The sequence below is a fragment of the Electrophorus electricus genome, chromosome 19, assembly GCF_041902795.1.
Source record: "Electrophorus electricus isolate QZ-2024a chromosome 19, ASM4190279v1, whole genome shotgun sequence".
Lineage (NCBI taxonomy): Eukaryota > Metazoa > Chordata > Actinopteri > Gymnotiformes > Gymnotidae > Electrophorus > Electrophorus electricus.
Genome location: NC_137515.1, coordinates 3,327,717 through 3,353,390, shown reverse-complemented (window position 1 = coordinate 3,353,390; position 25,674 = coordinate 3,327,717). Strand labels below are relative to the sequence as shown.

Sequence of the window (25,674 nt, the reverse complement as noted above, 5' to 3'; positions counted from 1 at the left end):
CATCCGGGAGGATGGAGCGGGGTGGGTGGAGGCGGCGGGCGGTGTTGTTGTTCCCGGAACCTCGTTCTGTCGTTAAAAACCGCCCCGGCATGGCAGACCTCCGGGTGCTGGGCTGCGATTGGCCGGCCAGCAGCTGTGGCCTCCCTTCATTGGCCCACCCTCGTGTTAAGCCCGCCTGCTCATTACACCGCCCCGGGTGGGGTCCAGGTGACTCCCGATACAAGTTGGCCCACCGTGGAAATGTGGTTTTTAGCACGCGTTAAACTGCCCCAACTGCGCCTCAGAACAGCCCCGTCGGCGCGCTCAGTGTGGCCCCGCTGTCAGGCGTGAGACAGTTCGGACCACTTAAGTGTGCGGTCCGGTGCGGAGAGTGTCCAGCCTTCAGAAAGGTGCCTTTTACAGTCAGTACCGTGTGCTTCTCATATAGTGGAAACGCCCTAAAGAGTGGAGTGCAGTTCTCTGACTACTGGCATAGTGACAGCAGAGGAAATGACTCCATTGTGTGTGTGCTTGCGTGTGTGTGTGTGTGTGTGACGGAGAAAGCGAGTGTGTGTTCATGCCCTTGTCTTTGTGTGTTTGACTTTCATCACTGACGCTAGTGTGTGAAATGTGTGTGTGATGTTGTAGCAGAGTACCAAGGGCAAGTGAAAGGGTGTGGGTGTGTGTGTGTGTGTGTGTGCCATGTGTGTGCGCGTGTGTGTAGCTTCTCTGATGGAAGCATACAGACCAGTGCGGGGTGAACCCGGGCACTGGCCGCAGACGACATTCTGGGACGGGGCCTTTCTCCTCCTCTCTGTCTGTGAGGGCACTCTTCCTCGTTGGTGGGCAGTGGTGGGTAGCGTCCCCCGCCCAACACGACTGTAGTAGCGCCTCCAACTGCACCTGTTCTGTTTAATCATCTCTAACTGTACCGTTCACTCCCTTCAGGTGTGGCAGGCAGAGCCAGCAGAGTTACAGTAATGTCTGCAGACAGGACCCCACCTGTCTCCCCGCCTGTCTCTCCGCCTGTCTCTCCGCCTGTCTCTCCGCCTGTCTCTCCGCCTGTCTCTCTGCCTGTCTCTCTGCCTGTCTCTCTCATATACTGTATCTTGTGCAGTCTGTGCCTCGAGCTCCCAGCACATCAGGAGTGAGTGATCCCTATGGGGGGGCCTAGCACAGGAGGCACGCTGCCCCCTGGAGGCTTGTCTCACACTCACAGCCTGCCCGCCAGCCTGCCTGCTTTAGTGTGTGTGTGTGTGTGTTTGACTGTCACATTGGCACATGCCATGGAAGTCTCCCTTCTTGATTTCCCTTCATTTTCTCTCTCTTTCCCTCTGTCCTTTCTGTCTCTCCCTCTCACACCTCCCCTCCACTCTCCCCGAGCCTTTCTCTCGCTCCCTCTCTCCACTGGCTCACTTCAGCTCTCTCCCTCTCTCTCTCTCTCTCTCTCGCTCTCAGTCCGCTGTGGGAGAGCGTGTCTCCGTGGAGATCAGTAGGCTATCCCGCTCCTCCCCCCACGTGCCTCTCCTCCAGTTCGATCCCCTCACCTCCTACTCTCCTTGCTCTGCCAGCTCATTAGAGCAGACGATGGCTCACTTTTTAGTCCTCTTGCTTTTTTTTTTCCTTTTTGTTTACCTTTTCACAAGTATAGTTTTTCATTGTTCATTTGCACCCCCCCCCCCCAATTCCCTCCAGCGCTCCCTCTTGACTCACGGGGAGATACCGACGGCCGGTGGGTCCATCCCGTCAGCAGGAAAGATCCGGGGACGGCTGGCCGGCCGCGTGTGTGGCGGCATGGAGGCAGCATGCCGGTTCCACGCAGAAGCAGCAGTCGTGCGGTGAGCGTGTCTAGCGGGCGCGTCCAGTGGGTGGATGCGGTAGGTGTGTGCGGCGGGCGTCTTCGTACCGGTGTGCCGCTGCCTCCCCGCGAGCCCCCCCCCCACACGTCCCAGCTGCTACCCTAGCCTGTGCCTGTGGACGAGGACCAACTGTGGTTCTGCTTCAGGGAGCTCCGCATGCCGGGGGTCCCCAAGCCCCAAGATAAATGTTACACAGAAAGGTTAGACAGTCTGCGCCCCCCCCGCCTTCTGATCCAGGATGGACTCCTCCGCACAGCTGTGATGGGCAGATGCTCAGACAGGGCCTTTGGGAGGCACCATCCAGAGCGCTTCAAAGGGGGGCCACACACTCCGGCAGTGCTCATCTGTGGCCTGCTTTCATCTCCCCGCTCGTGCGAAGAGACGAGGGGCCTCAGAGGACCCCCCCCCCTCAATCCCCATCCCCTCAATCCCTCTCTGCCTTACCTTTAAAAAGGTCGGAACGAGGTGCATTTCAGAAAGCTCTCCCTGCTTCCAAATACGGAGCTGCAACATTCCAGGCACTCCGGAATGTCGGAAGCTGGAGGAAGTCGGGCAGAGACATGGACTGTCTTGGAAGGGGGACCCGAATCAGGACTAACACAGGAATAAATCTTCCGTTAAAATTCATTAGCCAAGCCTCTCCGAGCGCAAAATGACAAAATATGTATTATTTATGAAATGTCGGCACTCTGGGTAAGAGCAGTCTAGTGGTGTTAATTAGTCACCCGTTCTGTCAGAAAGGGGCCATTTTAAATGGGACGTGAAAGAGAAGTCCGGGCCCGCGTCGTTTTCAGAGGTGCAAGTGAAGAAGTTAATTATAGTGGCTCTGGAATTCAAAGCTCATTTGGAGAAACCGATGACAGACTTACTGACATTCATCACCCACATGTGTAGTGTCCTCCACTGGTGTGGAAATGCAGTAGGAGAGGTAAACTCGTGTGTGTGTGTGTGTGTGTGTGTGTGTGTGTGTGTGTGTGTGTGTGTGTGTGGACGTTGGACACGTAGACGTTGCTGAAGTTTTAGTTCACAGACTTTTGTCAGCAAGACCCCCATTGCACTGTTAAATACCCCCCATACCCCTCAACCCAGCCTTGACGTGCAGGTCAATATATCTGCTATTTTCTAATATCCACGCTTGGTCCTCTACATGTTGGTGTGTGCGTTGGCGTGCGTACGTGCGCGCGTGTGTTCTCTCTCACTCTCTTTAGTCTGGAGTGAGAGGAAAAGCACTACTTTCAGGGCCGTGGTTTGGAATTCCTCCCCCGAGGCAGTCATCTGGAAAAGTGGAAACGAGAGAGAAGCATTTATCCACTCGAAGAGAGTCACTCTCGTGAAGGAATCATGCCGAGAGACCCTGTGTGTGTGTGTGTGTGTGTGTGGGAGAGAAGCAGAGACAGAGAGACAGCTGAATGTCACTGGCTGCTGGCTGGAGTTTGTTGAAGATGGCCGTTCTCCGGGCGGCGGGTGAAAGGCAGGGAAGAGCCGTGGTAATTATCCGTAGGAGCGAGGCTCGCCGAGCGATTCGCGCGACTGGACCCGCTGCTCCGGTCGCCACGGCAACGCCAACCTACTCATTTGTTTTGTAGATGAGTAATTACATCCAATTAGACGGCAGGAGGGGGAGTGGGAAAAAGAAAAGAGAAGAAGTGGATCTTTTGTTTCAGGCTGATAGCTGGAATATTAATAATTGGATGATGAGGCGGGGGAGGGGTGCGGGATCAGATCTGAGGAGAACCTCGGCTCATCCCTCACCTGCATTTTGCTGCCTAATGTACTGTCAGCGCGCTCTCTCTCTCTCTCTGTCTAACCCCTCTTTCCCTCTCTCTTTTATATACACACCCACCTTCAGACATTATGTACAGTACGAGAGGGAGTCTTGTGTGAAGCACTTGGCTTTGTGAAGGTGCAGGGAGTGTATAGTGAGCGTGGAGCTCGCGGCCTGGCTGTCGAGTAGCAGCGCGTTCCTCTCGTGCTGGTGTCAGACACCCGCCCTTCTCGTGCCCTGGCCAACCCCCCCCACGCCTCCTGCACCAACACACACACACACACCATGAGGCCTCCATCCCATCATCCCAAGAGCTGCAGTGTTTCTCAGAGTCTGAGTTCTGTCTGAAACCAGAACATCTGTGATTTCAGAGGGATTAACAGAAGGCTAACTGTTGCAGTTCTTACTCTATCTATATTTTTTTGTTGACCTCATGTTTGTTTTAGACACACACACACTGCACGTGTGAGCGCGCACACACACACACACACACACAGATCATAAGCTTTAACGCACGCCGCAAGCTGTCGACACTGTCCTGCCAGACCCTGGGATGCTTGTCGCAGGTTGCCGTGTTGCAGATGCATCTTGGCGGCAGATGTCCATGTGTCTCCGGCACTCCTTTCCATAGTCGTTCATCAGCGTGCCGCGTGCACGGCACCACCTCGCTGGCCCCCGAGCCCACGTGCCCGCAAGGAAGCACTGCACGGCGCCGTCCGCCGAGACCAGGCGCCCGGCCTCCGACTCCGGTGTCGGAGATAGAAGCGAAGAGGATGCGCGTTTGTTTTTGTATTTATTTTTTCTAGGAATGCAGCATCTCTGACTCAAGCTCCCTCTTTCTCACCTTTGACCGAAGTAAATGGTTGGTAGGGGCTGAAAGGAACATTAGCACGGGAAGATAATCGGCCAAGTGCAGCTCTCCCAGATGGCGCCTTTTTTCCACTCCTGCGATGTTCTGAAAAGCGCCCTCCTCTTCCTCCCCATCCTCTTCCTCCCCGGCCCCCTCCTCCCCGGCCCCCTCCTCCACCGGTTTTTATTCATATCCTCTTACAGGGATGGTGCCATCATTAGAGGCAATCTACCTGAACAATAAAAGTCATCCCGCCCGCCTTTATTAGAGGAGGCTTCCCCCCCGCAACGCACCGCTGATGGCTGGGGGCTAATTGTCCATGTCAGAACAAGAGCTCTGTGTGTGTGTGTGTGTGTGTGTGTGTGTGTGTGTGTGTGTCTGTGTCTGTGTGTGCGTGCGCGTGAGCGTGTGTGTGTGTGTGTCTGTGTGTGCGTGAGCGTGAGCGTGTGTGTGTGTGTGTGTGTGTGTGTGTGTGTGTGTGTGTGTGTGTGTGTGTGTGTCAGGCTTGCCACCGTTGCACCGTTCCCGCCGCGTCGCTCCCCCCGGGGCTCACGTCTGTCGCGTCAGGAAGCCACCGTCCCCGGAGCGCTGCGGGGCCCCAGGCGATTGGACGGCACCGGGTGACGGTGGCAGGGTGGGTTGGAAGGTTGAGGGTGGGGTTTGTTCTTAGCCACTACCCCGGTCTTTCCCTCCTGGTCGGTTTTAACTAACAGGAGTTTGTGGCGAAGGCCTTTGGTAAAGGTCGCCGTGTGTTTGTTATTAGAGATTGTAATTAGAGAGCGGAGAGGAAGTGAGGGAAGCTTGTCTAATTAACGGTGCACGCCGAGCCCACTTTGAAACTCACGGACGGCGGCTATTTGCATGCATTCTGAAAGTGGATTAAACGGGGAAAATATCTCCCTTTTCTTCTTTTCTTTTTGTAGTACTCACTCTCAGCACGATTAGTGTGGCTGAAAGGCAGCATGTTCACCATGAAAGTCAGACTGTCTCAGGCCAGCGGGAGCTGAAGGAGGTTGGTGGGGGAGGCGTCGTCGGCTCCTGTGATGTTTCTCTTTGAGCCCTGTGTGACTGTCCTGTCCCCTCCCGTCCTCCAGGGGGCTCGAGTGAGGCTTGGGTGGGTCCCGCGTTACTCTCTCATGCCTGTCAGGAAGATGCAGGCTTCTGGTGACAGACAGCCATCAGGAACCCACATTGTGCACTATCTATATCCTACAGAGTGGAGGATACTGAAGTGTGCTGGGGAGGTTAGGAGCGTAGCCGTGTGTGTGTGTGTGTGTGTGTGTGTGTGTGTGTGTGTGTGTGTGTGTGTGAAGGAGCTGGCTGTGCTGGAGGTTTAAGGACATGCAGCTGTGCAGCACTGAGTAGGGGAGTGTGTGTGTGTGTGTGTGTGTGTGTATGTATGTGTGTGTGTGTGTGTGTGTCCACCAGCTGCCTGATGGAGGCGCACAAAAGGGAGGCAAAGACGTACAATGGCACAGGAGGCGCCGTGCGTGCGCGTGCGCACATGCTTCTCTGCGCGGGGGCACAGGCACACGCGTGTGCAGGTGTGCAGGCGTGGTGAGTCAGCTGTCAGAGCCCCAGTGGGTACAGCGTGCTCGGAGACTGCTGCAGTCCTGCAGTAGATGAGTCATTAGGACGAGGACGCCCCCACCTGTTTGCGCAGCGACGGGCGCAGGGACACTGCGTCACACAGCGGGAGACGCTCAGGTGAACCGCATCAGAAGGTCCCGGCAGGCTGCCGGCTCTGCGTGAACTATTCGGGGTCCAGTATAGTTTGACTTTTCTGGCCTTGGTAGAATTAGTATGACGAATTTACCCTCGCCAGCCAGTCGGGTGCGTTTCAGACGCGTGGACTGTAAGTACAGACTGTTGGCTGGCTGAGCGTTGGTCCACACCACCTGCTGTGTTCCTAATAAATGACATTTCTAATGAAGATTACATGAGAGTATCGAGAAGACGACGTGTCTGTACGTTTAACGCACAAGTTCTTATTTCCACCTCTCTCATCCATGTCTTGGTGGCCTGAACGCGTGTGCGGGCACACACACACACACACACACCTGGAGGGACTGCCACCAGGATAAAAGGCCAGTGTTAGCAGTCTTACTTGTGAGTGAGTTTGTTCCCGGTGTCAGACGGTGGTGCCTTTGACTGGCATTGTCTTTTGTAGCTGCGCTGTGGTTCCGACTAGTGGGCCGAGCCTTGAGCGTCAAGCTCAGCTCGCTGTGGTTTATGGTTCGTTCCAGGGCAATGACTGTCTTTGGGCATCGGAGCAGCGGTTCTGTGCCCGCTAAACCAGAACGTGCCCTCATCCCCTCCAAACACCGACACGCCGGGTCTCTTTCTCTTGAAAAGAAAATAACGCAACTCTATTAAAGGCGGTTTCTGGCAGGATGTGATGTGAGGGAAGGCCCTCAAAGACGCGTAGCTCCTTGCTGCACTTCAGTGTCTCTAAGTTTTGGGTCTACGGTAGGGCAGCTAGCGCACACGCCCCTCTCTCCCTCCGACTGTCGCCTGCCTCGGTCGTCTGTAATCCGATACGGGCCACCGGGGCTGGGGTTTACGTGGGCCTGGGTGCACGTGGCACAGTGGCGGACCGTAGCGGAGCGGCCAGCGCCTGCTGCCGCAATCAGCACCACGCACCACACATGCCTTGCCCACACCACCTGCACATGTCTGTGTACCATGAAAGAGTTTTTCCCACAAAATAATACAGTCCCACCCCTCCCCTTCCTCATCCACCCCCCCCCCCCTCCCCCCACCGCCTTCATCTGTACTGTATCTCCCAGGCTTCCCCGATTACGGGTTTTATTCCGCGCCCAGCGACCAGCGGGGGGCGCCCTGCTCCTTTGCGGACTATGGCTCGCTGGGGCCCCAGGCGGCTCAGATGCTGCAGAGCGAGCACGCCGCGTCCGCCTGCACCTCCCCCCTGCAGCAGCTGCACAGCCCGGATCAGTTTAAGAGCCCAGGTTGGTATGGCACCTCTCTTCCAGACCTCTGCAGTCCTCCTTCTCTCTCTCTTTCTGATTCTTCCCCTCCGCTCCTCTCCTCCTCCCCCCATCCCCGCCCCCACCCCCTTGGCGTCGAGTGACGCACCTTGCTCCCTGTTTATTTTTTTGGTTTGTTTGTTTTTGAATTAGGGCATCACCAGATGAGAAGAACGACCTTTTATTTTTGTTTTTAAACCACCGAGAAGCTGCTCTGCGTCTGCGCCGGACCGTTTTGGCCTGCGATGCGTTTGCATGTGGGGTTTTTTAATTTAGCCATTTATTTTCCTCTCCCTTACGGAGCACAGAGTCCTCTCTCTGCGTGTGTAACTCGTTTGAAACCCCTCCACCTCACACCCAACCGAAGGTGCGTCCGTGCCCCGTGGATGACCTGTCGTCGGCCCGCACCGCCTCTCAGCCTTGCACAGGGAGCGTGGTGTTTCAGGCACGAAAAAACGCAAAACAAACCCCAGCTACACCTACATGTGCTTGTTCCTTCCACCAAGGAAAATGCGTTGAGTTCCAGTTGACTAATGAGAATAAAAACGGTCTGGAGTTTATGCGTTTAGTTTAGTTTAGGAGGTTCGGTCTGGAGCTCTCCTCTCACTTCCCATAGCGCGTTACAGCATTCCTCACCGTCTTCACGCCACTCTTTCTTGGTCCGCCTTTCCGAATGCCTCCCATCTATTTGATCGCCGTCTCTGCCTCAAATCCAGCACCGTCTCCGGCACTGCTGTGTCCAGCGTGGTATCCAGGGCTTCCTGTGAACTCACGTTAAAGGCGGGTGACATGCTGCGTTCTGTTAATACGGTTACCACCGTGTGAAAGAGAGCCTCTCGACATGTCTCTGCTAACGTTAGCGGCCCTAGTCCGGAAAATTCCTTTAACCCAAACACGATGCACTGGAACTGGACCCTTAAATGTGGCCCTGGCGACGTTGATGAAAGCCTGATGCAGTGGTATTATGGGTGAACGTGACCCCCTCCCCATGCCACGTTCTCTCGCCGGACTCCCACGCAAGGTCTCGGTGAGTCAGGTCATTGACCTGATGTGGCGGGCCATTTCAGCAGCGGCCTTCGGGGGGCGCCCTCTGCCGAGCAGCAGGGCATGGACGCGGGTGCGGTCGCCGTGCAGTCGCTGTGCTTTCGGATCGGGTTTGTGGATGCGGTCCTGCCCGTATGGTTTCCGTTCAGCGCTCTCCCGTTTATGTCTGGAGTTAAAACCGGCTGTGTTCCACGAGTGTTTTAACCACCTTTATCAGACAGAGAAATTCTTCAGTGATATTTATTACCATTTCACCCCCCTCCTCATTGTCTGAGACAGAAATGCACATTTCTGTCTTAGTTTTTGTGATATATGACAGTAATATTGCATTCAGTATAGGTTGAGAACACTGAGAGATAAAAGTTCTATTGGATTAAGGCGATACTTGATAGGAGGTCCTGTCAAACTGTCTCCTGTATCTCGGTTGCTGTGGCAACGCAGACATAATCGATGGCTTGTGGGACTTTTAGGGGTCATATCAAAGCACTTTATCCCACAACCTTAGCACGCGTGTGTGTGTAGGTATATGTGCAGGTATGTGTGTACTGGCGTAGTAGTTATGTTATAATCACTCAGCCCCTAAATAAAGAAAGCAAGCAGTAGCGAGAGTTCTAGAGGAGAGGCTGGCTGGCGTCGCCTGGCCTGTGTTTGCCCGTTCCCCCTACTGGTTGCGTGTTGCTCACAAACGAAACACCTCGACTCTGAGCGCCAGCGCAGGACCTGTGACTCACCTGTGTCTCAAAAAAGAGGGAGAAATGTCCTGCTGTGTAATCGCTTGCCCACGAGTTTAATTAGCATGGGTGCCGCTAAGCTACCAGTCAAAGCCAATAAGAGTAATTCGTGTTTGCCTATTAAAGTTAATAGCAGGAACAGTCTAGCCCCGGGGTTTGAGCTGAAACATAAATCCTTTGGCTCGGAGCGAGCGAGCGAGAGTGGGGAAGCCCCTCTTACCACCACACAATCCACCAATTATAGTAAATGAGGATTACTGTTGAAACTGAAAATGCCTGTGATGGCTTTATAAGCAGACCTGTTAGGAAGAGTTCTGTCCAGATAAGAGCAGAGAGCCTGCGTCTGAGAGAAGACTGCGGCCGAGCGGCGCGCTTTGTCTGTCCGTCCGTCCGTACCCACGTCTGAGTATGTGTGTGTGTGTGTCTCGTTTGAAGGCACACAGAAGGCCAGGTAGTGTAGTTTGAAATGAAGACGCAGGTGTCTTGGAAGAGTGCATCAGTAGAAAGGTGAGCGTGTATGCGTTTGCACGTGTGTGTGCGTACATGTATGCGTGAGCGTGTGTGCGTTCTGAATCTCCTTTCGTACAGTGAAACTCAGCATATGTGGTGTGCGCGAGCGTGTGTGTGTCAAGTGTGTGTGCGCGTGAGCGTGATCAGGGTGTTTGTGCTCTGGCTGTTTCTAGTCTCTCCCGGTTAAGTGAGAGAGAGAGCATAGCATGTGACTGGGGTCACACTGGGTGGGCCACTCCTGTGCTGAGATGGGAGTGGGTGTGGCTAGGGGCAGGGCCTGAGCGTGGCCAAGGCTGTGGCTCATCCTCCTCCAGCCTCGCCGTACTGCCTGGACCACTGACGCCCCGCCTCCTGTTCCGCTGACCGTTTGCCACAGCGGGAAGGAGGAGGAGTGGGGTGGAGGGACCACGGAGGATGCCACTGTGGCTTCATACACTGTGACACGTTCACACCCGAGCCCCGTACCTCGGTCCGTGCGAGCAGTGTCCGTCCCGCGTGCCCGGACCCCCGCAACCCACCCCGGGGCACGTTGAGCTCTCGGGCATGGCCCGTCTGCCCGGGCGTACCTCAGAGCACCATACCTCACACACAGCACACATGTGAATATGGTCTTGGCTGATTACCTGTGTGTGTGTGGGGGGGGGGGGGGGGGGGGGTGAAATGCTGAAAATATCACTCTAATGGAAGTGTAATGACATTTGTTGCAATTCACAGTATAACCATGAAGGCTAAAGCTATTAGCAAGTACAAAACGTAACGTATTAATGAATACACACCATGAAGCTTTCCACTGTCACTCACTTTACTGGTGTTGGCCTGCTTTGATTTTTTTTTTGTGTGTGTGTCTTGTGTCATAGTTTCATATTCTGAAAAATTAATATAAAATCATAACCACAACATATGAGAGAGAATATGTCGATGTAAACATGTTTGTGCGACTTGTGCTTGACAGAACCCTAAGGAACTAGAGCTCAACTGCCTGTGTGTGTGTGTGTCTCCTCCTCAGGCACTAACCCCCCTCGACCTGGGGGCTTCCCTGGTGCCAACAGCCCGGGGCCTGTAGCGGATCTGTACGGCCCAGCCAGTCAGGACTCGGCTGTGGGTAACTACATCAGCGCCGCCAGCCCCCAGCCTGGCTCTGGCTTCAGCCACGGCATCGCTGTGAGTGCCCTCCACCCCTTACCCCCTCTCACACCATCTACCTGTCTCCCATTTTACTGGAGTGGAGAGTCATCATGACCAGTAGGTGCACTCTACCCAGAGAAAATCTCTCCTCCCCATGTCTGCCGCACTCTCACGTTCTCTCTCTCTCACCCTCGTTTATATTCTCACCATCTTTAACGCTGCACGCCGTTTGATTACCTCCAGCTCGGAGCCGAGGAACCCCGAGTTTTGATTGCGTTCCTTCCCGCGCGACTGGCGTAACGGCGCGCGCTTTATTGTCAGCGCAGCAATTTAAAGAAGAGGGTTTCAGACGGGCCGCGGGCAGGATTAGCAGCCCGGTACCAGTCCGCCAGGAGCTCTGGCGCTGATGAAACAGGAGAGACAGCCTCGGGCCGATCCGCAGCGAGGACCGCGGCCTCCTGCTCGGAGCGGATAGTGTCACGCCAACGAGGAGGGGGGGAAAAAAAACAAAAAACTAACTACCAAGCTGGCAATGAGCAAACTGTCAAATTCAGATGGTCCCCCATAACAAGCAGATGCTTGTGACACCGTATCCAAACAAAAGCACAGCGCCACACAAAAAAGTCACTTTAATTGGCTTTTTGCTGGCAGAACACAGATTCAGTCTCTGAATGTCACAGATGTCAGGTCCCATTTAAGAACCACTGCAGATCTCAATACTGTGGGGCGGGGTCTGCATTTGTAATGAAGTGCCAAATTGAAATTCAATTATTCACACGCTCATTCCTGCACAAATAAGTCTCTTCACCGGCACCAGGGCAGGGATGGGATGTGTAAGGAGGCGTGGCCGTCGTCCTGGGCCCAGTCCCCCACCGCGGGCTTTTGTTAACCTGGCAGTCCCTTTTGTTGCCCAGCATTGTGTTTGGTGAACAATGCAAATAACAATACAGCTATGAAGTCATTATCCTCGTCGGGCGGATCGCAGCGTGCCGAAGCACGAGTCCTCTTCCCACATGCGCCTGCGTTCTGCAGACCTCATGGGGCGCTCTTCTAAACGCTGGGAGCACTTCAGGATGGAAACGCGTGTCCCGCGTGGCGCCAGTCATGGTTGCTGGTGTGGACATGGTCTGGGCAAAGACTCGCTCACCGTTGAGGGACGAACGTGTCGTGCTACGAAGGTTTCCAGTCGAGCCGGCTCCTTACTGGGCGATCGCGACGAGTGAGGCAGGGCAGGGGAGGGGAGGGGAGGGGCCGCGTTGGCATGGGGTGCGGCGCCAGATAACATCTCCGCGCGGCACATTAGCGCGGGAAATGGCGCGGAACGCAGAGCGCTCCTCTCCGTTTACTTCGGCGACACGTGTCAACAATTAGTGGCACGGCGGCAGCGCCAGACCCGCATCCCGCAGGACGGGTTTTTGCGTCCGCCACCTCGCCCCTCCGCAATGCAGACGCCGCCGTTGGGGGCCGCGGGGGCCACGGCCGATTGGTCTCAGCACGCGTCCCAAAGTGCTCGGCATGCCAAATCATGGCTGAGAGCTCTGGGCCCCCCCACAGACACAACCCCCCCCCCGGGGTGAAGCCACAGTCAGAGCAGGCTGAGGCGTAAAGGTACTTACGGCCAGTGCCAATGAACAGCCTTGAACCCCACCACCCCCCACCTCCACCCCCCGCTGGTGTGGAGCTAAGTGCTGGACTCCACTGAGATGGGCGGGGGCGGGGGGTGTTGGAGGGGCTGACTCGTCTCCGCCTCCTCTGCCTCATTAAAGAGGCAGACGCCTTCCGCTTGGGCTCAGGCTGATTTATTCGTACGGATTAAAGTCGGAGCATCTTCCTGACACGCAGCCGTCACGAGCACAATGGGTTGATGACGGGCCTGTTAAGAGGCTGTCCATATGTGTGTGTGTGTGTGTGTGTGTGTGTGTGTGTGTGTGTGCGCGCACGTGGTTTTTTTGGTTTTTTTTTTTGACAGTTTGCCATTCCTGCCCTCTGAATCCGCCGTGTGGGCGGTTTGCCTCACAAACGCAATCAGCAAATCAGACAGCCCCGAGAATTTACATATGGAGGGGCAAGACTGATCAGAGACAGCGCAAGAAGACGAGGGTGGACGCATCTCCTCGTTGTCCTGCAGCTCCGGGTTGGGGGAGGGGTCAGAGGAGTGTGGACATGTGTTGGGAATGTTTTAATAAGTACTCCTCCGAGCAGGAATGAGGACCTCTTCACGCCTGACCCTCCGGACAAAAATCAGTGCCGTGATTATCGATGGAGAGCTAGCCCACCTATCTGTGGGGCTGGTGTTTATGGTTCTGACGCTTGTAACTTTTGCGACTGCTGAACTAGCAAATGGGGAGTGAAGGCTGATAGCTAGCATGGCTACGAGCTGATAAAGGCTGCTGGTGGTTCGTAAAGGCACATCTGCATAAATCCTTTTAGCGTGGTTAGCATTTTTGGGTGGAGATGTTTTGCAGGTGAGGAATAAACTGTGTTCTTTCCGGTTTTTTTAATTCTACACATTTTCTCCCGCGTCTTTTACGTTGCCTGTCATGTTCAGTGACCGCCTGACCTTCTACCATAACCCTTTCAATCCAACACCCCCAGACAACAGCTTTTTCTAATATCTTGTCACATTTATATATCACACCTGATAATATTCTGATATGTATTAGCACATTCATTAGCACAAATTAATATTAATTAATCAGCCGTTACACTTTTCATTCATATGCCTAGAAAGAATGTGTCTGTCTATAAAAAAAAATTAAGTGAGAATTTAAGGATTTTCTCTTTTTCTTTTTGATAATTCTTGTACTACATAACCCGTTACAGGGTCATACTGGTGTTGCCTCAGCCTGTTCTTGCTGACAGAGTCCCGAGGAGCAGAAAGTTCTGGCGTTTTGCTCGTGGTGACAACTACTGACAAATACTGTGTGTTTCTAGGGCCCTCTGATTGCGACAGCTTTTACCAACGGATACCACTGAACCCTAACAGGTGGTCGGATGCCATCTCAGTGGAGGTATTATGTCTCTTTCTATTGCTCAATAATCCTTTCCATCCATCTCGGTGTCTGTCTTTATGGACTCATTTCACTTGTAATCTCACCCCCACCTGTTCTCATTTTTCATGGAACTATTTCTCCACGCCTTTCTGTCCGGAATGCTGGACATATCGTGGGATGCATGAAATGTCGTTCTCTGCGGCTGCTTCTCCCACTGCCTTTCTTGTGCACACACACACGGGGCTTGCGAGGCCGTGTTCTTTTCCTGCTCGAGCTTGCTTGACCATGTCGCTGGCCATTTGTCTGCATGTTCGTCTGTGCTGAAACGCTCAGTTGAAGCTCATCTCTACTCATATCCTCTCAACTCCGGTCCTCTCCTCAACTGTCTCACCCTGTCGTCTCCTCTCTTCCCTCTCCTCTCGCCTCCTTTCCGAACTCTGCTGCGTCGTGGTCCGTGTGTCCCCCTTCCTCCCGTGCTGCCTCGCACTTCTGAGACCCCTGAATTTTTCAAATCCGTGGAGCATCCAGTCAGATCCTGATCCTGCCACCCGGTGTCCTGGCCGCTCTCGCCTGCTCAGATTACTTCTGCTCCGATGTGCCCCACTTTTCCGTGGAGCGCAGGGAGGAATATCTGCCAGTCTGAGTACTCCCTTCTCTCTAAACCCTTTACCCCTCAACAAGACATCAGCGGAATGAAATCCAAGAAACAAGTTATTGGACAATGACGAAAGCCTACAATCTTGCCGAGTAATGACACAGCTTTGGGGGACCGGGTCGCCTGTTGCATGACCAATATTGTCATTTTATTTTGAAGAAAGCCGCAGTGTCTTAGGAACGGCGAGGCAGCTGCGCTCATCACTGTCCCTCCACCTGGCAGCCTGAGCTACGTCATCTCCTCCTCCGGCCAAAATAAGTAAAAGTAAACAAAGAGCGATACCTTAAAGGTGCAATGAGGAGGAATTTAAGTTTAAATGAGCAAGCTTGAGGAATGAGTGAGGTCACTCAAACGTTCCTTCAGGAGTGGTTCATTTTGCCTTATGAGCAGCCAGGCATTTACTTTTCATTGTTCACCTTTAAGGTCAAAGAGACTGTAGGAACTTGGAACATGGAGAATATTAGATCTGATGTTGTACACCTAACTTATGAATAAGTGCTTTGCCTCATGTAGAGTTCCAAGGAATATTTAGAGATCTTGTTGGATAAATCTTCCAGAGTATATACGTACACCATTTTAATGGTGTATGTGAGTGGAGAACAGTCGTAGCTCAGGTTCTGGCTGGCAGGGCGGGAACAGCTGTCACAAACGCCTGATGACAACTTGGTCTGTGCTTATTCTGATTCGCCAGAGAGTATGTGGAGGTCCTGGGAAGACGGGCCGAAGTTTCTGACTGGCCATGTACAGGTGATGTCATGAGCACTGCAGCATCCCACTGGTGAAAGGGATACGGGGGTGGCACCATGAAGATGAGAACAAATGAAACGTCAAGTTCATCTCAGAAAAGAATACAACTGCTGTACCATAACTCAAACCGTGTAACTACATAACACTTTTTTTTGCTCATTTTAAGTTCTTTTGCTTTTACTCGGTTTAAGTTGCATTTTTAAAGTTTTTGGGTTGTGATCATTACTGTCATGTTCTTATTTCTATTCATGTGATTTTTTTTTTGAGGGGGTCGGGGGGGGGGGTATTTTGGCAAACGAAGTTTGACAGTGTTTGCTGGTTATGTGTGAATTACCTTTGGTACCAATTATTGTAAAAGATCCAATTTTATGGCATCATATTTGCACAAAAAAGGTTAAAGATACACGTTGATTTTTTTGGACAGAACATTGAGTACATATAAAAAAGAGAGGGAAGCTGAACTAATCAATCTTAGTAGCTGTTTTTAATTCTTGTGATGTCTCATTGTTAATCATAATTACCTATTTTTGGGCAATACAAAGAGGACTCCAATATTTTTATGGTCCTTTTTTTTATAAGTGTTGTTTTTGTCGTTTAGAAAAAGATGTATACTATGACATTTTTTCAGATGAATACATTGTGAATTCAGATTTAAGAAAAAGAAAATGTAACTGTAAATATTCCAGTCATTGCATATAACCAACACAGAATGAAAAAAAACAAAAAACAAACAAACATATTTTTCTGACAGTGTGTCGAAGAAATTGCTCCAGGGTGTGAATAAACAAAAAGAAAATATAGGTCTTAAAAAGATGATTATTTAGGTGTCACTCAAATAAAGTACGTACCCCAGTGACAAATATGATCTATTGGATAGCTGTTTGGCTTGCTCTGTAAATAATAAAGCTGAATAATTTTACAAGCATCATACCAGCATATTTACAAAACGGTGACTACAGGGCACTGCTTAGAGTGGCGTCAGCATTATTTGAGTTGTCTTTTCTCTCTGCTGTGGAGATTCAAGCTCGACAGAATCTTCAAAATAATAATTATTGAATCCAAAGCACACTGTATGTAGTGTTGGAGAAAAGGACTCTGAATTCAGTCCAGAGGTTTTAGCCTACTCTGCGTGTCCAGACAATTTTATACTCCTCACAAGAAGAAAAAAAAAAAAAAAAAGGAACTTACCATGTTATTTGGTGTCGTTTGTCTTATCCACTTAGTTCCAGCTGCCTTTGGAGCTTCGTATCGAGTGTCACAGCTGATACGTAAAAGCTTGTTATTGGTTTGCTGTTTTGTTGAGTTTTTTTAAGTCAGTTCTTTCAAATGAATTAAGGCCAGGCAAATGTTTTTATACCATACCTCAGTCCTGTGAGTTTAATGATGAAATACAGTGAGAATATTAATTTATTTTATCATTTTATCAGAGAGTTAACAGGCAAAACAAGCTGATTGGGTATAAGGGTAAAACATTGCACTGTGACCAGTAGGAAACACCTGACCACTTTCTCTTTGCACATGTTGGCTATTTCGAATCAACCTGGACTAGGGTTTCATGTAGGAAGTCTTCGTGTGAAGGTTACCGTCCCACGTGTCTCCAGGACAGGTATTAGAGCAGGCCGAACGAGACGCAGTCCCCACAGCTCATGCTCAGACCTCATTTCGTGGATATAGCCAACCTCTAATCTAAAATATTGACATATTTTAGACGCAGCCAATAGTGACACTGAAAAATACGCTCGCGCTGAGAACCTCAGCTGCTGGGCTGTTTTTATTAACATGTAAGGACTGGTTTCAGTCAGCGAAATGATGTTTAATGATGTGATCTGAAAGTGCGTATTGATGGAGGTGATGATTTGATTGATGTATATTTGTACATTAGTCTCTTGTTTCCTGCTGCAAATGTATACTACATTTTTTTTTTTTGGATTGATTTTATTTTATTTGATGTATTTTAATGCTCTGAATAACCAGGTGAAGCAAAATGCTGGATGCTTTTTACATGATATGGAGATACGATCAAGTAATAACTTAAACGAAGAAGAAAAAAAGCCTGAAGACTATTGTAATGTTCAAATGTACAAGAGAAAAATGAAATACAAAACTTTAAAAAAAGGAAAAAAGATGTTCCTTCACTGATTTCAATTTTGAATCAGGGGATTTTCTTATTGTTATTTTAATTTTTTTTTTTTTTGTGGTTGTTATAATGAGTAATTATAATAACAATGATAGTACAATGTACTGTGCTGCCATCCACTTCTCTCCCGTCCCCTTCACTGAATACAATCTTTAGTTCATGACTGTATTTAGTGGTGTGTAAAAATCATATATTGTAACAAAGTGCTGTCTTTGATACCAGTGTGGTGGTCTCCCGTACCTGGCCGTACCTGGCCGCCCCCCCGTTCAATTACTAGGTGTTGTGTAGTCACTCTAAATACGGTAGTTCGTAGCACATCTAGGACCGGTGAAGGTAGAACTTTCTTGTATTATATTGTATCGTGAGGAGTTATTTATTTTAGCAGCAATTGATCGTTACCGTTTGCTTCTTTCTTTTTATTACATTTTTTTCCTCTTTTGTTGTGATTTGCAGACTTCACATGGTTTCAGCTTACCAAAGCGCTCACAAAAGATCTATATAGAAAAAGAAAAGTACAAATTACTGTAAGACATTATTACAAAAGGGGGTGCGGGCGGGGGTGAGTATTTCGATCCCCACCCTGGGAAGTTTTTAAAGGGGTGTGCCATACTACCTTAAATGCTAATGCAAAACTATAATTTTGGATTATTTTTTAAGGGGACACAAGCTATTATTATGAAGATTTTATGTGAAAGATATCATATTTTTTTAAATGGTTCTCATGGTTAATAATGATAATTACAATACTATTAATCAACTGTAATGTTTTGATGTTTGTACACTTTCAAAATATCCCAGTTGCCTAAAGCACTGCTATTTTTGAATACCACTCTGTTTTTTAAATGTTCTCTGCCTTTAAAATGATTCTGTTTTCCATGCATCAAATATCATTTAAAGACAGAGGATTTTGTTGTTGGTAACTACTGACCCTGGTAGCCAGCCTTTAATTTGAACTACACCCACATTTGTGGTGGTTTTCCAACCATTTTTTTTTAGTGCAGCTCTGGTCAGCTGTCCATTCAACTCCGTGTGTAAACGATAAGGGCAGACGTAGAAAAGCAAACACTGAAAACTGTATATTTATTTTAAATTTAGTTGCAAGCGATGAGGACTTTTTTTTAAAGGACAGGATTTTTTTAACAGCTCAAGGTGTTCCCCCTGCTTTTTATAGCTGTCTTGTTCCAAACATGTGCTGTACAATACAAGTTAACCACATCGACCACGTGCAACGATACCTCAGTTTGACGGCTTAAAAAAAAGGCTGTGCTGTAGATGGTTTGGCAAATTTTCCTTTGAGGGATAAAAAAAACAACTAATATTCCAACAAAGCAATAAACATCACAAAACACTTTGAGATTAAGTTATTTGAAAGGGGCAGGTACACCCTTGCATGGTCATTACCAGCTGATTCAAGAGATCACATGTACGACTTTCCACCTATTTATATGCTTCATCAGTTGTACTTGGGCCATGTCTGCCAGCCATACTGGGAGGACAAGCAAGCAATGTGCACATAAACAGAAAATAAACATGACCTTTTTAACCACAGTTTTATTGGTGGTGTGAGAAATAGTTGGTGCTCTACTGTTCTACTTATGGGATTATTTTGTTTTTTTACTCTGCTAGTTTAGACTTTAAGGTAGCATGGCTCTGTTTCCTTCAGTTCATTTTCATTGACAGCAGTTTACCACAAATGAATGTTACGCATCTGACTAGTGTAGTAAATCCATTTGTTTAGCAAAAAACAAAGACAACAGAAAAAAAGGCCTGGAAGATGTTTGGAGTGTCCACCAAATCCATTTAAACAGTGCTTAAACTATACGCTGTATCCATTTAAAAGGTGTTTGGAGTGTTCAATGTACTCATTTAAAACTGAATCTGTAGGCAAGTGGTAGGCAATGGTCAACTATTAATTAACCCATGTGAATGCATACACACACACACACACACAGAGTCTGTTCTGCTAGATGTTTTCAAGTATCAAGTAATTTACTTTAAAAAAAACAAATTCTCCCCACCGCTCCCTAATTGACTGATGCGGTTGATCGCTGCTTTCAAAACAGGCAACAACAATACTTTGCTTCTGTTTATCCAACTCTGGAATCCAGTTCCATTTATGTACACGATAAAAACCTAACTGACGACTGTTAACCAATGAATGAGCCACTTTTAACCTGGCAATTTGGTCTCTGTGTCTGTCTGTGTCTCTCTCTTTCTCTCTCCCCCACTCCCTCCCTCCCTCCAGTTTGTAGTCCTTTATGGCTGTCCTGTAGCAGCACACACCCTCCTGTCATTCCTCCTGACTCTCCCTGTCTGCTGGGGAGGAGGCGCAGCTCCATATCGGGGTCCACATCTCCCAGCCTGCCTCCTGCTCCTCCATCTGCCCAATCCTGACATTTCTATCATTTTCTTTCTTGTCTTTTTCTTAACATTAATTACTTTTAATGATGAGAGACTGACCGAAATGACAAAAGTCTGAAAGCATCTTTCAGGTCCTCTTATAAGGCTTGCTTAAAGCCCTGTTATAAAATTAATGTAAAATAATAATAATATAAAAGGTAGGGTTCTCACACCTCAGATGTGGAAAGTATAATTTTATATTTGTATTTTGAAATGGTAATAATAAGAATTAAATGATGTTTCTGAAGGGTTTCCCTCCTCTGCTGTGGTCCAGAAATCGATGTGTCTGTCTGGGAAAAAAAATAAACTTAAATTAACTATTTTATTCTTTGTTTTCATCGTTATTTTAGTTGAAGTATTTAATCTAGCAGTCTTTGCTCCAAGGGGTTCAGCGGTCCAAGGTGTTAAGTTACACAAAAAAAAGACCTTAGTCCTATTTTTTTCCCCAAGTTTCTATAACTATTTTGTATTGAGGAAGAACCTTTTCAGCCAATACGTGAATGCTCTTAACCGCTTTCGTGCAGACACAGCCGAACAAGTGCACGGAAACTACAGTACGTCATCAGTAATGGAGTTTGCAGGTACTAGGGACGTTATTTTGCTTCAGGACAGCTCAGGCCGATGAATTGTTTTAGGCAATACGCAAGAAGATCAAGGGAATACTCATATCCTGCTGACACTCCGGCATTACATTTTCGGCATTCGTATTGTTGCCATGTGTAATATAATAAGTGGGAGAAAGAGTTTGACTCTAATATAAGAAGAATAATATACATTTATATAAGAAGCACAAATATATCGACGGATGCTTTGATTCCCGGTGGTTATTTCCACGTTAGCCTGTGCCGCGTGCGCTACGGTGGAGCCGGACGGGCTGCTGTGGAAGGAACTTCGGAAAAGCACGAGCACTTCTGCGCTCTTGTTGAAATACGGCCGCTCGTGCGCCCCGTGCAGCATGCGCCGTCTCGCTCGCCCGGGGGCTGCGTGAATAGGACCTTCTCCTGTGAGCTGCCAGCGGAGCAGCAGGCCTCCCTGCGCGCGAACACGGGGTGATGGCGCGCGAAGTCGAGCCAAGGACGCGGCTCTGCCTTTAAACTCGCGCTCGCGAGCCCAGACTGCTTCTGTCGTTGGCTCCTAAATCGGCGGCCCACTAAATCAAGGCAAACATCGCTCATTTCCTGGAAGCGTGATACCGATCAATAATTAGTTGGTAGACTTGGCCACTCGGCGCACATCGTCGCACGGTGCTTTGTTATTTCTCCCCGAGCCCTTTATTCATTCTGGCAAAACAAAAACCGGACTGACCTTCCGGAATCCGGGGCCGAGTTAATTATAGCTGCGCATTAGTGGACCGATCCGAGTGCTGCTTTCCGCCTTTGTCACGGAAATTTAAAATTCTGCGTGAACTTCTCGATCTGCGCTGCCGAGTTTCGGTCTTTCTTTAGAGGAGGCCGGAGGAGGAATCTTCGGTGCAAGGACGTCCGCGCGAGAGGCGCTGGATTCCGAGCCCGTGGCGCGAGCGTGACTGTCCGCGCAGTGGTTTTCCCGGGACGACACGCGCGTTTGTGTGGTGCTCCGTCAGCAGATCCGCGGGCTTTTGTTCTTCTTCCTCCTCCTCCTCCTCCTCCTCCTCCTCATTTACCTCTCGTCTCATTACCATGTTTCAGGTGGCCGTCATTATTATGGACGTTATGAATTAATTCTACCTGCCAAACCTTTTCTTCTTTAGCCTCACCTGCAGGATATATCGGGCTCTTCTTTCACTACTTTTCCTTTTTAATGTCACACCCCCCCCCCCCCCCCCCCTTTCCCCAGAGACATCAAAATATATAGACTAGGCCATTAAGACCGTGACAGAACTTGGTGTTCTTCTTCACTGCGATGAATAATTTGGCTGAGTATAAAACACAATCGCTGTAACTTCAAACATCTCGCGAGCGTCGACATGGCAGACGTCGTAGAGAAACGTCATAATGCCGCACGTGAACTGTCCCGCTCGGGCCCACGATCGCGCTAACTTTTCAAACTCTTCTTAGCTATTCAACTTCTGCTTTCAGAAGCTCCATAATGACATTTTCTACCTCATGAATTTTGGTGAATATGAAATGAATATTCTCATAAATGGATATTAAACTATGGGGTATGAGTCATATGCTGCTGCCGCATAATAAAATTTCACATTTTGCTTAAACTGTACAATAACCCCGCAAATAATCCAGTGCTGTATTATACTCTGTGTTACTCATATCATTATTAGCTCTCTGCGAGATTTCCCTGGCCACGATCTATAGATACATGGTTCTCTCTCACATACATACATAAAAATGCATGGTTCTCTCTCACATATACATACATAAAATGTATGTATGTATGTATGTATGTATGTGTGTGTGCTGTCTAATTCGCCCCATTACGTTTTTAATCTTTTTAGAGTCCTCCTTTACCAAAAAACCTTATTAAGTATAGATGTCAGACATGGAAGCCCATGGTGTCGCCAAACGACTGAATCACTCATTTAGACAAGGGGACAGGTCAATATATATGAGTCTACCTGGGACAGAGGTAGCTCAGCATCCTCCCATATCAGCTTTAAAACACATCCGTATGTTCTAAACCATGCGTGAAGACCTTGAAAACAGCATAAATTAGGAAGCACTGTTTGGGGTTTAAAAAAGTTTAGAAATTGAATGTGTACCCCTTTACTGGATATAGCTTGGTGTGTATATGTTATGTTTTATGTATATGAGGTCTGTGCAGTGTTGGTAAGCCTGTCATAATTATATTAACAATTATAATTAAAATGAACAGTTTCCACTAAAGAGAGATGTCAGCATATGTTCTGCATGCTACAAACCTACAAATTTTGCTCCATTTTGTAATTGCTTCACACACACCCCAGAGAAACGTCCAGCTCATAGTGCACATGGCTAAACTGAGTCAAGAGGCACGGTGTGCCTCCATTAGCATGTTCAGGTGCCTTTCGTGCCGGGGGAAGGGGGGGGGGGGAAGAAAGAAAAAAAAACCCGCCGCTCACGGCAAGTGCTCAGCATGCGGCGCCCATGACGTCGAGGGCCAACCTGATGGTGGCATGCAGGACATGCACACACGCACACACACACCTCTCTCTCATCTGCCTAGCAGGTGCCTCGGTGGTCGAGGCTCAAGGCTGGGTAGCGATGGGCCTGCTGAAGTGGCAGTGACTCACGGGGAGAGCGAAGGCTCAACGGGCTGATTGGCACTAGAATCACTGGCATGCATATTCATGGCGCTCCGTACAGTAGAGCCATCGGCGGTCGTACGAGGGGCTTGTTTATGAGGGGCTGGCTCACAGCCCCCGTGCTAACGACGCGCCGGACGTCTGCGCGCGCCTCGCCCCTCATTAGCAGCAATTAAGTCGCAGTCTGAAGCACTGGCACGCCTAATTGGCAATTACTGATGCGTCTGATGCCAGCGAGAGTGTCGGGGCTATGTTTAGGATGCGTGGAGGTAAACACGCGGGATGTGTTTATGCGCGGCAGGTGTGGAGGAGCCTTCAAGGTCGAAGCCGCCGTTTGGTGCTGAGCAAGCTTTTGGCCGCGTTCAGTACGTTTTGTGTGCTGTGCCTTTAGGGCAGTCTCCACGCTGTAACTTCTGGTTAAGCACTTCACACAGTAGCCCTTGGCAAGGATCATACCCTGACCTCACAGGACAGTGCAATCGCACCAGGGCCATCGTGCAAATTGCAACACGCAGCAAATGTCGTCGGATTCCGCGTGAAGGAAAGCGGAGGGTCGAGGCACAGATGATGAGCTTAAACAGTCTGGACATTCTATGCAAGTCAGGTTGTGTAAACGCTTACAAAGTTGCAGCTGTGAGATCGTGGCAGGTGCGAGACACAGCCAGGTCGTTGTGTGCTATAGCTGCCCTCGAGGTCACTCACCAAGACAGAGCATCACTAAACCACGGCCTCAGGAATATCATGCCTCACGAAGATGACGGCATTTCCTTTTGAAGAGTTCCAGAAGTAACTCTTAGATATGATGGCGGTTGTAAGTTTGGGCACTCAGACAGCTGCCCCTCCCCATGTCTCCCCAGCCAGGTCTGGTTCTCGGTAATTGACGTGACATATTGATGAGCACTCTTCTGCGACTGGGGAGCCCAGGGCCTGCACAGCCTTCCAGCTTGCTAATAATCGCTGATTAAAAACTAGTTAAGACCCCGTGAAGACTAAAATGTGCATTAACCAAATGACCTTCGGGGAGGGGAAAAACAGCCCTGTCGCCAAAGTGAACTGATTTCGGAGTCATCCGTGAAGACGTGTAGAGGAGCACACACCACGTGGACACCCCGTTACTGAGAAAGCACCGATAAGGATACGAGTGCAGGAACGTTCTATGATTGCCAGTTTCATTTTATTTGTTTCCAAAATGTCTTCTGCCAGTATCCTTCTTTGCAATTTCTTCTTTATCTTTATTGAGCTATTATCAAATTGTTCATATGCTACACTCTCCAGTGCCGGAGTGGCAGCAAATGACCACAATAACCTTTGAGTTTTGGCTGATCTAATGTAATTACATTGTTGCGGTTCATCCTTGACCCCAATTCAATGAAATAATTACGGTCTCGAAGCAATTTAATTTGAAAAAGTTATGCTTGCACAAAGCTTTTAAGGTCAGTGGAGCAGAAGTGTTGTCACATATCTCAGCCGTAAAGTATAAACTCTTTATTCTCCGCCCAAAATCGAAAGATCCTGCTCATTTATATTAAGTTTTCCTGGCCATACGTACAACTCGATTAACATATTTATAGCCTTAATGTTTTTTTTCCCTCATGGTATCATCAGAGCCAGATGTGGGTCTTTATCACTCATCTGTCTGTTAGTGGTTTATAAGCTTTGGAAATAGCCTATGGAAGACACTATAAATATCAGGATATATAGGCTGTCTGAAACAGAGCGAGGTTTCTATCTGCCTTAAATACCCTTATAGTTCTTGCAGTCAGGTTCTGCATCTCCTTTGGTTCTTCCTGCATTATTTTTAGAGAATGGCGGGCTAATGGAGAGTATTCAGAGTCCATTCCCCGTTACTGCTGCCCCTTTTAAAAGACGACGCTTTTTCTGCCGCGGGGAACAACAATTTTAACAAGGTATGGGTTGAAAAATAGAGAACCTATCCTCTAAGTTCCACAGTCGGCCACTGCCTAGACAGCCTCCTGTTCATTCATTATTGTTATCAGTGTGAACGATTTCTCTACTCCCCCCCCAATCAATATTTTCCTTAGAGCGGACAATATTGAGTAACGCGCGCAGGCAGAGCGAGAGAACACATCAATCACACCATTGCAGCTGCGGACGGGTCAGCCCAGCCCCGGAGCGCTGGTGGTCCTGTCTCTCAGAGCGATAAGCCACCATTGTTTCCACGCCGCTCGTTAGCTTCACGAGCCACAGCTCGTCTCCGAGATGGCCCCTAACAAACATGCAGCTCCGCGGCCCCCGCGCCCTGCCGCCGGTCTCCTCGCGGGAGGAAGCTCCTTACCGATTTGCCGCGCTGTTTATTGGTCTCTGCTCCCCCTTCGGCACGAGACCCGTGTTAGCGGCGCTCCTCTGCAGACGGGTGTCCTCTGTCTCACCTTCACGCGCGAGGTATAGAAAATTCATTGGGATGGGATTTCAGGGAAAAGCAGACAGCTATTTGAAAATCAGTCTCTAAAGGACTACAGCGGCTTATTTTAATACACCGCGTGTGAAAGTAGAAAACGGCCCCGGGGGAGCAGTGTGTGTGTGTGAGTGAATAAGCAGAATAGCTGGGGCTCAGGGCTGACCCGTTTCAACACTTTCGGCCCCATTTGAAACCCCCCCACCCCACACACACACACACAGTGTGTGAAAAAAGGGAACCCGTTGATAATGCCGAC

The 25,674-nt window shown here is 49.4% G+C and overlaps 1 protein-coding gene across 14 annotated transcripts in view; it reads left to right on the top strand.

Moving 5' to 3' along the window:
• Nucleotides 1-20,107, top strand: part of msi2a (musashi RNA-binding protein 2a) — a 152,015-nt gene extending 131,908 nt beyond the window's left edge. For 7 of the 14 annotated variants that reach the window (XM_081702455.1, XM_081702450.1, XM_081702447.1 and 4 more), the window contains 3 exons: nt 7,243-7,422; nt 10,732-10,886; nt 19,628-20,107. In XM_081702455.1, coding sequence (XP_081558581.1) covers nt 7,243-7,422; nt 10,732-10,886; nt 19,628-19,861 — 569 coding nt within the window. In that variant the 3' untranslated portion in view covers nt 19,862-20,107. Of the gene's footprint in view, nt 1-7,242; nt 7,423-10,731; nt 10,887-13,784; nt 13,862-15,189; nt 19,500-19,627 lie in introns of those variants that run through there. The other 7 variants (XM_081702451.1, XM_035535313.2, XM_081702456.1 and 4 more) reach the window with 5 other exon arrangements.
• Nucleotides 20,108-25,674: the final 5,567 nt, after the last annotated feature.